The 12,952-nt window shown below is 45.6% G+C and overlaps 1 protein-coding gene across 5 annotated transcripts in view; it reads left to right on the top strand.

The window, feature by feature from the left end:
• NINL (ninein like) overlaps nucleotides 1–12,952 on the top strand; it is a 179,916-nt gene that overhangs the window by 105,829 nt on the left and 61,135 nt on the right. For all 5 annotated transcript variants that reach the window (XM_037055527.1, XM_037055524.1, XM_037055525.1 and 2 more), the window contains 3 exons: nucleotides 4,750–4,920; nucleotides 8,677–8,813; nucleotides 10,043–10,183. In XM_037055527.1, the coding sequence (XP_036911422.1) occupies nucleotides 4,750–4,920; nucleotides 8,677–8,813; nucleotides 10,043–10,183 (449 nt within the window). The remainder of the gene's footprint in view (nucleotides 1–4,749; nucleotides 4,921–8,676; nucleotides 8,814–10,042; nucleotides 10,184–12,952) is intronic.

Below are 12,952 nucleotides of genomic sequence, written 5' to 3'. Positions count from 1 at the left end.
CCAGCACCAGACGGGCCCAGTTTGCTGGTGGGAAGCAGCAGAGGGGACCGAAATCCGAGAGAGCAGACAAAAAATGCCATTGCCCCTCTCTGACCCCGCCCCCACATACAGCATTGTAAGTTAGCGACCTAGGTTGCCCCACCCTGGTGAACACCTAAGGCTCTGCATCGCATGTGTAACAAGAGCAAACAGACCAAAACGTTATGGCTCAAGCAGGAAAAGCGCTCAAAGCCTCAGAGCCAATACTTCTAAGCAACCAAGAGATAGCCAGCCTATCGGCTGCACAGTTCAAAACACTGGTGATCAAGATGCTCACAGAACTAGTTGATTTTAGTCACAAATTAGATGAACAAATGAAGGTTTCACTAAGTGAAATGAAACGAAATGCATAGGGAAACAATAGTGGTGGGAAGGAAACTGGGACTCAAATCAATGGAGTGGACCAGAAGGAAGAAAAAAAACAACCAAACAGAAAAGAATGAAGAAACAAGAATTCAAAAAAATGAGGAGAGGCTTAGGAACCTCCAGGACATCTTTAAATGTTTCAACATCCAAATTATAGGGCTACCAGAAGGAGAAAAGGAACAGCAACAAGTGGAAAATTTATTTGAACAAATAATAAAGGAGAACTTCCCCAATCTAGCAAAGGAAATAGACTCCCAGGAAATCCAAGCTCAGAGAGTTCCAAAGAAGTTGGACCCAAGGAAGAACACACCAAGGCACATCATAATTACAGTAGCCAAGATTAAATTGAAGGAGAGAATCCTAGAAGCAGCAAGAGATAAGGGGACAATCACCTACAAAGGAGTGCCCATCAGACTGTCAACAGATTTCTCAAAAGAAACCTTACAGGCAAGAGGGGGCTGGAAAGAAGTATTCTAAGTCATGAAATCCAAAGACCTACAACCAAGATTGCTCTATCCAGCAAAGCTTTCCTTTAGAATGGAAGGGCAGATAAAGTGTTTCTCAGATAAGGACAAGTTCAAGGAGTTCATCATCACCAAGCCCTTATTATATGAAATGTTAAAGGGGCTTATCTAAGAAAAAGAAGATAAAATATATGAACAGTGAAAGGACAGCAAACTCACAGTTATTAACAACCACACCTAAAATAAAAGCAAACTAAGAGGAGAGCTAGATCATGAGCAGACCGTAGAAATGGAGATCACATGGAGGGTTAGCAACAGGGGAGGGCGAGGAGGAGAAGGGGGGGGAAGATACAGAAAATAAGTAGCATAGATGGTAGGTAACAAATAGATACCGGGGAGGATAAGAATAGTATGGGAAATGTAGAATGTGAGTAACTTGTGACACATGGACATGAACTAAAGGAGGGGAATGGGGGAAGTGGGTATGCAGGATGGAAAGGAATCAAGGTAGGAAATGGGACAATGGCAATGGCATATCAATAAACATATTTTTAAAAAAACAAAGTAGCCCTGGCTGGTGTAGCTCAGTGGACTGAGCACGGGCCTGCGAACCAGAGGATTGCAGTTTGATTCCCAGTCAGGGCACATACCTGGGTTGCAGGCCAGTTCCTGGCAGGGGACACATGATACATTGTGTGTTCTCGGCAGAGGCAACCATACATTGATACTTCTCTCCCACTCTCCTTCCCTTCCCCTCTAAAGATAAATAAATGAAAAATATTAAAAAAAACAACAAAGTATTGGTGAGGTTGTGGAGAAAAGGAAATTTTTGTGTACTGTTGGTGGAAATTCAGATTGTATGCAGCCACTCTGGAAAGCAGTTACCTCAAAAAATAAAAAAATGGAACTACCTTAATGACCCAGCAATTCCACTTCCAGCAATTTATATGAAGAAACACGAAACACTAATTGAAAAGTATATATGTAATGGGAGGAAGGGGGGAGCACGGGGGGTGAGATGGGATGGGAGTAATAGACAGAAAACTGTACTTGAAAAATAATTAAATAAATTTTTAAAAAAGAATGTATGTACTCCCGTGTTCACTGCAACATTTACAATAGCCAAGGGTTGGAAGTAGCCCAAATTTTCATCAGTAGATTAGTGGGTAAAGGGGCTGTGGTATATTTACATAATGGAATACTGCTCAGCCATTGGAAAGAAGGAAGTTTTTTTCTGTTTCTCATGTTTTTTAATATATATTTTATTGATTATACCATTACAGTTGTTCTATTCCCCCCCTTCATTCCCCTCCAGCCTGCATACCCCTTCCTCCACCATTCCCCCCTTTAGTTTATGACCACGTGTCCGAAGTTCTTTAGATTCTATATTTCCCCTACTATTCTTGCCCTCCCCCCATCTATTTGTTACCAACTGTCTATGCTGCTTATTTTTTGTATCTTCTCCCCCCTTCTCCTCCTCTTACTCCCCTGTTGCTAACCCTCCATGTGTTCTTCATTTCTATGGTTCCGCTCCTGATCTAGCTGTCCTCTTGGTTTGCTTTTGTTTTAGGTGTGGTTGTTAATAACTTTGAGTTTACTGTCCTTTCACTGTTCATATTTTTATCTTCTTTTTCTTAGATAAGTCCCTTTAACATTTCATATAATAAGGGCTTGGTGATGATGAACTCCTTGAATTTGATCTTTTCTTAGAAGCACTTTATCTGCCCTTCCATTCTAAATGAAAGCTTTGCTGGATAGAGCAGTCTTGGATGTAGGTCTTTCGATTTCATGACTTGGAATACTTCCTTCCAGCTCCAGAAAGAAGAAAATTTTATCCTTTGTGACAGAATGGATGAATGGATGTTCCTGGAAAGCATTATTCTAAGTGAAATAAGCCAGTCAGAGAAAGACAAGTACCATAGTTCACTCATATGTGGAAGCAAAATAGAGAGACAGAGTCATACGTAGAGAATAGGCTTACAGCAGTTGGGGTGATGGGGCCAGGTGTGGTGGTGGGGGGTCGGGAATTGAGCTAAAAAGAAAAAGAAAAATCTTATGGATGCTGACAACAGTGTGGTGATTGCTGGGGGGTGGGGAGTTGGGAGAGATTCAGGAGGAAATAGGACAGATAAATGGTGATGGAACAAGACTGGACTTGGGGTGCTAAACCCACAGTACAGTGTACAGATGATGTGTTCTAGAATTGTGTACTTGAAACCTATATAACTTTTTTGATCACCCCAGTAAATTCAATAAAAAGGAAAAACTAGGAGAACAGTGAAAAGTTCTCAGGCCACATATTGCAGGTCAGAGACTGCAATAAAGTCCTGTTAGTTATGCTCAGAGCTAGTGGAGGGTGGATGCCTCCTCTGAGATGGAACCACTCCTCTTCCCATGTACTGATATGGAAATATAGCTGGGAAGGTGTCTGAGCCACGGGAGCAGGAGCCAGGCTAAACAGGACCTCACCATTGGTCAGATGGTGGTGGCCCAAGCAACAAGACCTGATTGTCCAGGAGGATTGTCCAAGCTGACATGGCTGTAGGGTGGAAGGTGTTGCATCATATGCGTGTGGACTCTGGCATCACATAGCAGTGCTTGGCCCTCAGATGTGTGACACAGAGATTTGTCTTAGCCCTGTCTAGACCTCATGTGTCAGCCTCTGTTCCCAAGCTCACAGTTCTCAGAGACGAAGCAGGTGGAGGAAGGGTCGGGTCGGGTGGTCTGGCTGCATTTGGGTATCTGAGTTTCTCCATGGTGGCCATGCATTCTTGAGCTCCCTCTCCCCTTTTGTAAACAAGGTAAAATGCCTACCTTGTAGGGTTGTAAACTGTCCAGCACAGCTTAGTGAGCACCCAGTCCTTAACTCTGTGGAGCAGTAGGGACACAGCTGAGAGGAGACGAGGGCAGGTGGCTGCTATATCCACAGGAGATGCAGATGATATGCAGACTAGTGAGCACCTGCTGAAAAAGTGAGTACTGTTAGAGGAGGTAGTGGGCTAGCAAGGGAGGGAATGTCATTTGAACAAAGCCTTGAGCAAGGGACCAGCCATGGAAGCATTGGGGGAAAGTGTTTTGGGGAACTGGACAGGCTTGGAATGTTCAGGAAGAGCAAGGAGCCATTAGACTCTGTGATGAGGTCTAACAGAAGGCTGGCAAGGACGATGTCCCTGCAGGTATGGCAGGACCCCTGGTGGCCTACAGGAAGGGGCTGCTACTGCTCATTCCTGTCGCCCCAGACAGCAAATGCTTGTTCTGAATGGCCCCAGCTGGGGCAGAAAATAACAAGGGAAATAATCTTTCCCTGTGGACTCTTACAGCACCTAAGCCTAACAGGTCAGCTTTGGGCCAAATTTTTTTTGCCTCATCTTAAACTTCCTGAGATTCTGTTTCTGAGTCCTGAGGAATTGTTTGGGCTGTCCCTCCTCTTCTCTAACTTCATCTTGTGTTTATTTCTGCCAGAATGCATTTCCTAATTTCCTTCTTTGTTTGGCCATTACTGATTCAGGAGAAAGATATTAAACTTCTTTGGGTCTCGCACTAAGCAGTGCATGCTTACCAGTCAGGCCATTGTCTCTTGCGCTGGAAAATGCTCTTTGCTCAAGGCCTTGGGTGGATGGTAGGAGAGGAGGTACCCAGGATCCTCAAGGAAGGCTCAAACTGGTATTTGAACATGTAGTAAGGAGCAATGTTGTGTGATCTTGGGGATTGTACAGTGGTGCTGTGCCTTTGTTTCCTTGTCTGTGAGCTATTTTTATCAGGCCTCAATGAAATAGTGAAGAGCCAAGCACAGATTGGTGAGGTCAGAAAATGTTAAAAGATGAGCAGACATGCTTCAGAACTTCATGCTCACAGGTGTCTCCCTGTTCTCCATGCACAGGTCCTGAAGGAGGGTGGCTGCCGTACCAGCACAACATCATCTCTCATGTCCATGTGCTCAGGCCTGCACCTCTTCTGCAGCATTGACAATGGCACCGGCTTTGCCTTTCCTGAGCAGCTCATTGCTCTGTGGGCCCAGGAGGGAATTCAGAATGGCAGAGAGGTCCTGCAGGTTTGGAACCAGTCATTCACAGCTTGTCCCAGTGGGAGGTGTCCAGGCTGTGTGAGGCCAGGCAGGGTACCTGGGGAGCTATCTCCCTACAGAGGAGGCTGGACAGAGCACCCTGCAGACATAGGGTGTAGGGAACCCCATATAGAATAGGCTAGTTGGAATCCCTTTTTAAAAAGAATGTTTGCTATTAAAATATAGGAAATTTTCACCTAAAAGATAATAAATGAAAAGCAGAGGAAACAACAGCCTGAAATGAATCCATTTGAAGGTAGGTTTTTCTGGATGAAGGAGGTCAGTCTCACAGACAAGGTGGTGCAGACACCATTCTTGTAGTAGAGATGTCTCAATTGACGTCACTGCCACAGAAATCTGAGCATTTCTACCCAGAGCTGCCAGCCCAGCTTATTCAGCTCTTCTTTCACAGCCCTTGATCATCCACACCCTCCTGCACTAGGTCAGGCATGGGGAGACTCGCTGCCCGACTGCTTCCTCCCTAGCTCCTCCATGTTCTTTCAGGGGCTGGTCCAGGAGCTGTCCTCAGATAGGGCCAAACCAGATAGGGCCTGAGGTTCTTCCAGTAAGAGCCCTAGGGGCCAGGCATACCTCCCTTGGGGCCACAGGTTAGACCCTAGGAAAATGCTGGGGGGAAGTGTGGTGAGCTAAACTGATTATTTTCATTTCCTAATCTCATTTTCCATTGTAACAAAAAATAACAACTCTGTAGAAATCTATAAAATAGTAAAACCTACCCCCTACTTTGCTCCCATTCTCCAGGAGTGTCAACAGCTATTGGCTTACTGGGCATGCATTCTACAGAGCTTTTCCTTGGCACAAAAAAGACATATGTATTTAGACATTCAGGTTTTTTCTTAATTGTAAAATTGGCATTATACTGTGTATCTTGCTAAGTTGTCTTACCTTTTCTTTATTGTCGAACATGTAGGTTTTTCCTATTATAAATCTGGTCATTGAAAATGCTGATATATCCTCCTGCTATAACGCTGGTATATCTGTAGTCTAGATTCCTGAAGTTACACATGTTAACTCTTACTAGGTTCTGTCACATTGCCTCCAAAAATGTCCTTATTAACATGCACCAACAGTATATGAAGGATGCCAAAGACAGCCTTTAAGACAGTGTAACTGGCTCTTGGGCCAGACCCTCCTAGGGCTAAACTCAGCTTTTGCCAAGTCTAGCCACTTAGCAGGCTTAGGCAGAACCCAAATGGCAAGGCCAGACCTGGACAGTTGGTCCTCGAAACTTCTGAGAACAAGAGTCTGAGTCCAGATCACAGAAACTGGCTCTCAGGAAGGGGCTCAGTTTTCAAATTCTCTCTGAAATCTTGTTTTGGAACCCCTGGCATTTGGAGGTGGGCTGGCTGCCATCGTATTCTGACCAGTGGTGAGCCTCAACCTTGCCTCTGACATTTCAGAACTTACTCTTTTTATTGCTTTCCTGTTATCAGAGAATATTTCCCTCTTTTTAATAATCTATTGATTTGAGATAGAGAAAGGGACTGAGAGAGAGAGAGAGAGAGACATCAGTTTGTTGCTCCACTTATTGCTACATTCATTGGTAGCTTCTTGTATATGCCCTAACTGGAGATCAAACCTGCAACATTGGTATATCGGGACAACAGTCTAACCAACTGAGCTATCCACACAGGATTGAAAATTTGCCTTTCTTTAGCAATTTATAATTCACCAGTTACATTCAGGATTTGATCCTATTATGTTGAAAGACAGTGATGTTTATTGAACTGGGCACCAAGTAAGAACTTGTCAAATGTGTGGCTGTGTTTACTCCTCACACAGCCCTTAAGTTGTTTCCATCTCACTTGACAGGTGGGGTAGCTGCCTGATGAAACAGAGCCAAGGTGGAAGCACCAGTGAGTCTGTCAAGTGGTCTAGGTATCCTGACACACAAAATCAGGGCCCTTTTTGCCTGTGACTCTGGATAACTGCTTACCTATGAAATCAGTGGTCATACCTTAGGCTGCTGGCCCCGCCACTAACAACAAGCTCACATAACTGAAAATGGCCTATTCCTTACCACATGGGCCTCTCCCTAGGGCTGCTTGAATGTCCTCACAATACAGAAGCTGGCTTCCTTGGAATGTGATATGAGAGAACAAGGAAGAGGCTGCCTGCATTCCCTGCCCAAGCCTTGGAAGTCACATGCCATTACTTCCTCCACATGCTGTGGGTTACACAGCTTGACCCTATTCAATGTAGGAGGGGAATACACAGCATAAATACTAAGAGGTGAGGAGCACTGGGGCCATTATAAAAGCTAGTTTCCACCCGTGCCATGGGGTTTTTGATGATTCTTTCTTAATCAGGAAGCTGCTGCTATGACCAGTTATGTCACTGCACTTTGTCTTGAGAGATTATTGCTGGGAAGTTTGCCCTTGTGTAATAATGGTACCTTGAGCCTCCCAAATTGCTCCCTTAATATAATTTCTCTTCAGAAGCACTTTGGGAAGTGAGAACGCAGTAGATATTCAAGTTTCCATTTTACAAGTTTTAAAAAAGGAAACACCCGCCCTGGCTGGTGTAGCTCAGTGGGTTGGTTGAGCACGAGCCTATGAAGTAAAGGGTTGCTGATTCGATTCCCAGTCAGGGCATATGCCTGTGTTGCGAACCAGGTCCCCAGTAGGGGACACATGAGAGGCAACCACACATTGATGTTTCTCTCCCTCTCTTTCTCCTTTCCTTCCCCTCTCTCTAAAAATAAATTAAAAAAAAAATTTTTAAAGGAACATCCCTCATTCCTACATGTGAGCTGGGAATGCTGTGACTCTTTCTCTGTAGGCCCTGATGGGGTGCCTACCATGGCTTTGTGTATAAATGTCATACAAGGAACCGAAAGTCAAGAACACTTAATGCAAGCCTAAAATGCAAATGCGGCAAAGTGCTAGTTGTTGGTTGGTCAAGCAGAGGGGCATATGGGTGTTCTTCCTCCTGTGGTACAATACCTAAATGAAAATTGTTCTTTTATTTTCAAAATCTGAGGGGAAAAGACTGTCCCACTCTCTGGAACTCTTAGCCATGGCTCATCTCTCTCTGATAGATCATTTTTCCACAAACAGAATTACCTTATCCATACATGTGTTTTATAGAGACATACCAGACACAATTCTGCTAGTGTGAAATGACAAAAACCCAACTTAAAATGGCTTAAGCAGAGAGGAAACTCTTAAGGGCTCATCCAAGTGGGACTAACAGGAAAAAGATGTCAGGTCTTGGGACTCTTGGCTCTCCAGGTTGTTGTTAGGAATCCCTTCCATCCCTCTGCTTGCTTCTTGGTGGTTTTGGCCTCAGGTCTCCTCATTCAGCTTCCTAAGACACACAGGTCCTTACGACAACTGATTTCACAAGGAAAAGGCCTCTCTCCCTCAGCATCCTGTCAATCCCCATGAAGTCCTCTACTTGGGACATGCCCCCTTTTGTTTAAGTCACTTTTCCAGGAAGGGGAGATCTGTCCAGCCTGGGTCATACTCACCCCTGAAGCAGTGACCATGAAGGAGGGAGAACTGGACATTGACAGGGATGAAGTGGGACTGGATGAGCACCAGAGTTACATGGGTTGGGGAGAGTCATGCAGGAGAGGCACAGAGACTTTACTGACTGAAAAGTGGCAGCTGCTGCCTATAGTACAGCATGGATCACAGCCTGGACTGTCTCTAAGAGAGTTAGGAAATGTTTGGAGAAGCCACTCATCCTGTTTTGTCTGTTGGGCCTTGCTATTTCCAGAGCCTTGAATTCAGTGTGGATGAGAAGGTGAATCTTTTGGAGCTGACCTGGGCCCTTGAGAATGAGCTCATGATGATCCGTGGTGCCGCTCAGCAGGTGGCTTTGTCCTGCTACCGCCAGGAGCTGAGATTCTTCCAGTAAGAGCCCTAATGTTGGGGTGGAATCAGCTGGCCCAGCTGGCCTGGTAGGAGGTATCCAAGAAAATTGGCATTCTGCCTTCATCTATCCCAAGTAGCCAGTCCCATGAGTAGGGGTTATACATTTCCCACTGGCTTTTCTTTAGCTGGTGCTCTCACTGGGACAGTGAAAAAGCTGAACAGTAAGAGAAAGATGAGGTCTCCCCATCCCTCAAGTTTCGTCTATATGTGTGGTTTGAGTGGGGCCTGAGGACCAATGGCTGCTGCTTGGGCTTTTGCGGCCAGAGAATTTAAGGGTGACTGGCCTTCTTTCTTACTTGGTAAGAATCTTAGAAATCTATGTCAAAGTCCCTTTTAGCAAGATTCCAAAGAGAAGAATTTGAGCTTGACACTCATCTTACTTAGTCAGCAGAATGTGCTTCTAAGAGCGGCCAGAGTGCACTCAGGTCTGGGTGGCTGGCTAAAGAGGAAAAAGCAGTATTCTTCAGACATTGTCACCAAATGCTAAGGGATGGGCCAAAAATATATTCCACTTTAATTAGGTTCAGTTTTGATTTAGGTAAATATTCAAGCTCAAGGGTGGTGGCCCAGCGGAGGTGGGGAGCTCTGTGCTCCTTCAGGGGGAGAAAATGTCACCAGAATAGTGAGTCATAGGGGTGAATTTAGAGTCTCCTGGCAGGCAGGGGAGGTTGTGACTGGACAGACTGAGGGCTACAGGCACAGATGGCCTTCTGTTCTGGGTGAGTCGTTTTATACTCACTCAGATGTCAGGCTACAGGTGTTGGGGCTGTGAACAGACAGGGTATTAGATGGCCAGCCTTTTCCCCTCATGTGTCCAATCTCAAATTAGGTGCTGGGGACTCCTGAGGACAAAGTCCTAGCTGTAGACCTGAGGACACACGATAAATTCTCATCTGTTCTGTGGCCGTCTGGAGCTGTGGCATGCTTTTAAGCCTTTAGGTTTGATGTTTTTGGTTCAGAAACCCTCTAGAAACTTCCCTAGGCAATTCATTTAACTTCTCTCTAAGTGTGTACATCTGTAAAATGAGCATAGTAATTGTACAAATCTCTTTAGGAGATGATTTGTGGTGGTGTGAAGTTAGAGCATGGCATAGCGCTGGGCCATCCCATGCACCCAGCAAATACTGGCTCTTTTGATCATTTATGCAGACACAGAGGTGGCCCCAGAACCTGTGTACTATTAACCCTATTTTTTTTTCCTGCGGCAGGGGTCAAGTAGAGCAGATGGTGAGGGAGCGAGACAAGGCAAGGCAGGATCTAGAGAAAGCTGAGAAGAGGAACCTGGAATTTGTGAAAGAGATGGACGATTGCCACTCTACGCTGGAACAACTTACAGAGAAGAAGATCAAGTAGGTCCTGCCAGTGGTGTCTGAGCTCAGAGCTGCAGCTTCTTGGCACCAGGGTAGCGGTTCCCCAGCCATGGTTGAGGGCAGGTGGTAGATATAGGGCTGCCACCAGCCAAGGCTGTGATCATAAACACAGCAGAGCTAAGACCCTCCTATTTCACCTGAGCCAGTAGAAATCTGGAAGACACACCTTTGGGGATACCCTTCCTCAAAAGAAGAGGGAATGGTGCATTTAAAAAGTGGTCTTGCTCTTTATGATGGGTTGCGTGGTACAGTGGTATCTTTTCCCATGCTTGTGAGCTGTAGGGAAAATTCCTCTCTGCTGCCCTCACTCCCTTCTGCTTCATTTATGGGGTCTGTCCCATTCAAGCCTAGCATTCTATGTGTATTTATAATCAGTGAGACAGATGGACATTTTAAGAGATGGCTAATGAATGGCTTTGGAGCTTGTTGGCTCAGCAGAAAGGAGCCTGGCATAGTGTAAGAGGCTCAAAGCCCAAAACCTGACTGCAGGTATTTCACTGGACAGTGGGTAGGGCAGACCCCTAGTGGGCAGTCTATACTACCTATAGGGCTGGTGCCTGAACAGACCAGAAGAAATTATTTCTGACCTTTTTTATGGACACATCACCTGTAGTTTATTAAATAAAATGGATGATGAGATCCAGCCCCTAAGGATTTCCTAGGCTGGGCTAGGCAGAGAGAGGGTTTTTCACCCCACTGCCTACACTAGGCTCCCGTGACAGAGCTTCATACTAGTTCAACTTCTCAAAGCTTTTGTCACTCAAAGGTGTCTCCTCATCAATAGCAAAGAATTTATACTGTGGAAAAACCGGTATCCCACACTCAGCCCTCAGCTATGCTCCTGGTGGGGTATAAAGAGGTTGTGGACACCCCTACCTCCTCTCTCACCTGTGGGAAGAAAGGTTGGGTACAGAGGGGCTAACAATGATTTTAGAGTTCGGGTCTGTTGCTTCCTCAGTGGACAGAGCCCCTCAGATTCTTCACCTGTAAAGTGGGAGTGATGAGATATCCATCCATGCCTTAGAGCACTCAGCACAGAGCCCTGTGCATCTCTGCCTGTGTCATAGCTGTGCTTATGCCTCAGCAAAATGAGTAGTGAGAAAGAAGCAGCAGCTCAGGTGACACAGGTGGTTTCAATGAGCAGCTGTCTGAGAGAGCTTGTGATGAGGCTCTGGGACATGGCTTCTCCCTGTTGCATGTGGCTGTGACACTTGAAGGGTAACACTTCTTACAACCACCCTCTTGGCAAGGTTTGTTGGTGTCATGGTATGATGGACATACAACCCTCACATAATCCTGGGTTGGGTGTAGGGATTTCAAGGGACTTTCACCTGCCCCACTCTTACTTATATGTAGCTTTTAAGCACAATCCTGAGAAAGACTTGCTTTTGCCATGTGCCATGGCTACCAAACTCTCATTCTGCAGCCTCATTTTTCATAAGGAAGAAAGGTAGCAAGGAGGAATTGCAGGAGCCTATGGGTATACCTGGCTTACCTGGGGCTCTGAGGGTCTGCAGGGCGGCCACAGCAGATAGGAGGGGTGTTTAATAGCCATATGGTGCCTGTTGATTGTATCCCATTAGACCAGGGATGTCAAACTCATTTTCACCAGGGTCCACATCAGCCTCACATTTGCCTTCAAAGGGCCTAAAATAATTTTAGGACTATATAAATGTAACTATCCCTTAACTAGGGGCAAGGAGCCTGGCACTGCCTCTGAGTAGAAACAAGGTGCTGGGCTGGATAGAACAAGGTAGAGTGCTGGATTCAGCCCGTGAGCCTTGTGTTTGCCACCTATGCGTTAGACAATGGGGCTTAAACCAAAGAGCCTATTCCTTTTTCACCAAAGACACCCTGACACCTCTGCTGTGCAGCCAGGGTTCTAGATGTTGAGCAGATGGGTTTCAGCCCTATAAGAAGGAACTTCTGGCCTATAAAACTACTACTGTGTCATGAAGCTCCTGTCATGTGCCAGGTGTTCCTTGACTTACCACCATAACCACAAATAGGTCATTTTATTTCTATTATAAATCAAAGAAACTGAGTTTTGGAGCAGTACAGTTAACTTGTCCACAAACAAACAACCATTGTGGCCTGAAGTTTAAACCCCAGATGTCTCTTTCTTTATTTATGCTATTTCAGAGGGAGGATAGGCCCAGACCTATTTTATTCTGAGGGTATAAGAAATGGACCTTTAGCCCTGGCTGGTGTAGCTCAGTGGATTGAGCGTGGGCTTGCGAACCAGACGGTCGCGGTTCAATTCCCAGTCAGGGCACATGCCTCGGTTGCAGGCCGGTTCCTTGCAAGCTAACTACCAGCAGGGGATGCACAAAAGACAACCATACATTGATGTTTCTCTCCCTCTCTCCTTCCCCTCTAAAAATAAACAAATGAATAAAATCTTTAAAAAAAAAGAAAGAAATGGACCTTTAAACAAGAGGAGCCCTGAGAGGTAGAGAGCTTGTCACTTTCCCAGGATGGGGCTGTCCAGAGTCACATAACCACCATCCTAGGTCCACCCACGAGAGCCCCATGGCTCCCTCTCCACATATCCAGGGTTCATGGAGAGAGCCCTGGCTATCCCTCCTAGAATTGTCACTTTTCCATGTATCACAGTCTATGGGGGAGCAGCCTCAAATCTGAGTCCACACACTTCCCAATTCCAAAGACCTGGGTCCTCTTTTCCTTTCCAAGAATGGCTAGGGCACGGCAGATGCAACAGGTTTAGTTACTGGTCTGTTCACCAGT

Source organism: Sturnira hondurensis, unplaced genomic scaffold (genome assembly GCF_014824575.4).
Source record: "Sturnira hondurensis isolate 20B ecotype Veracruz unplaced genomic scaffold, ASM1482457v3 Scaffold0008640, whole genome shotgun sequence".
Classification (NCBI taxonomy): domain Eukaryota; kingdom Metazoa; phylum Chordata; class Mammalia; order Chiroptera; family Phyllostomidae; genus Sturnira; species Sturnira hondurensis.
This window is presented reverse-complemented; position numbering and strand designations above follow the sequence as displayed.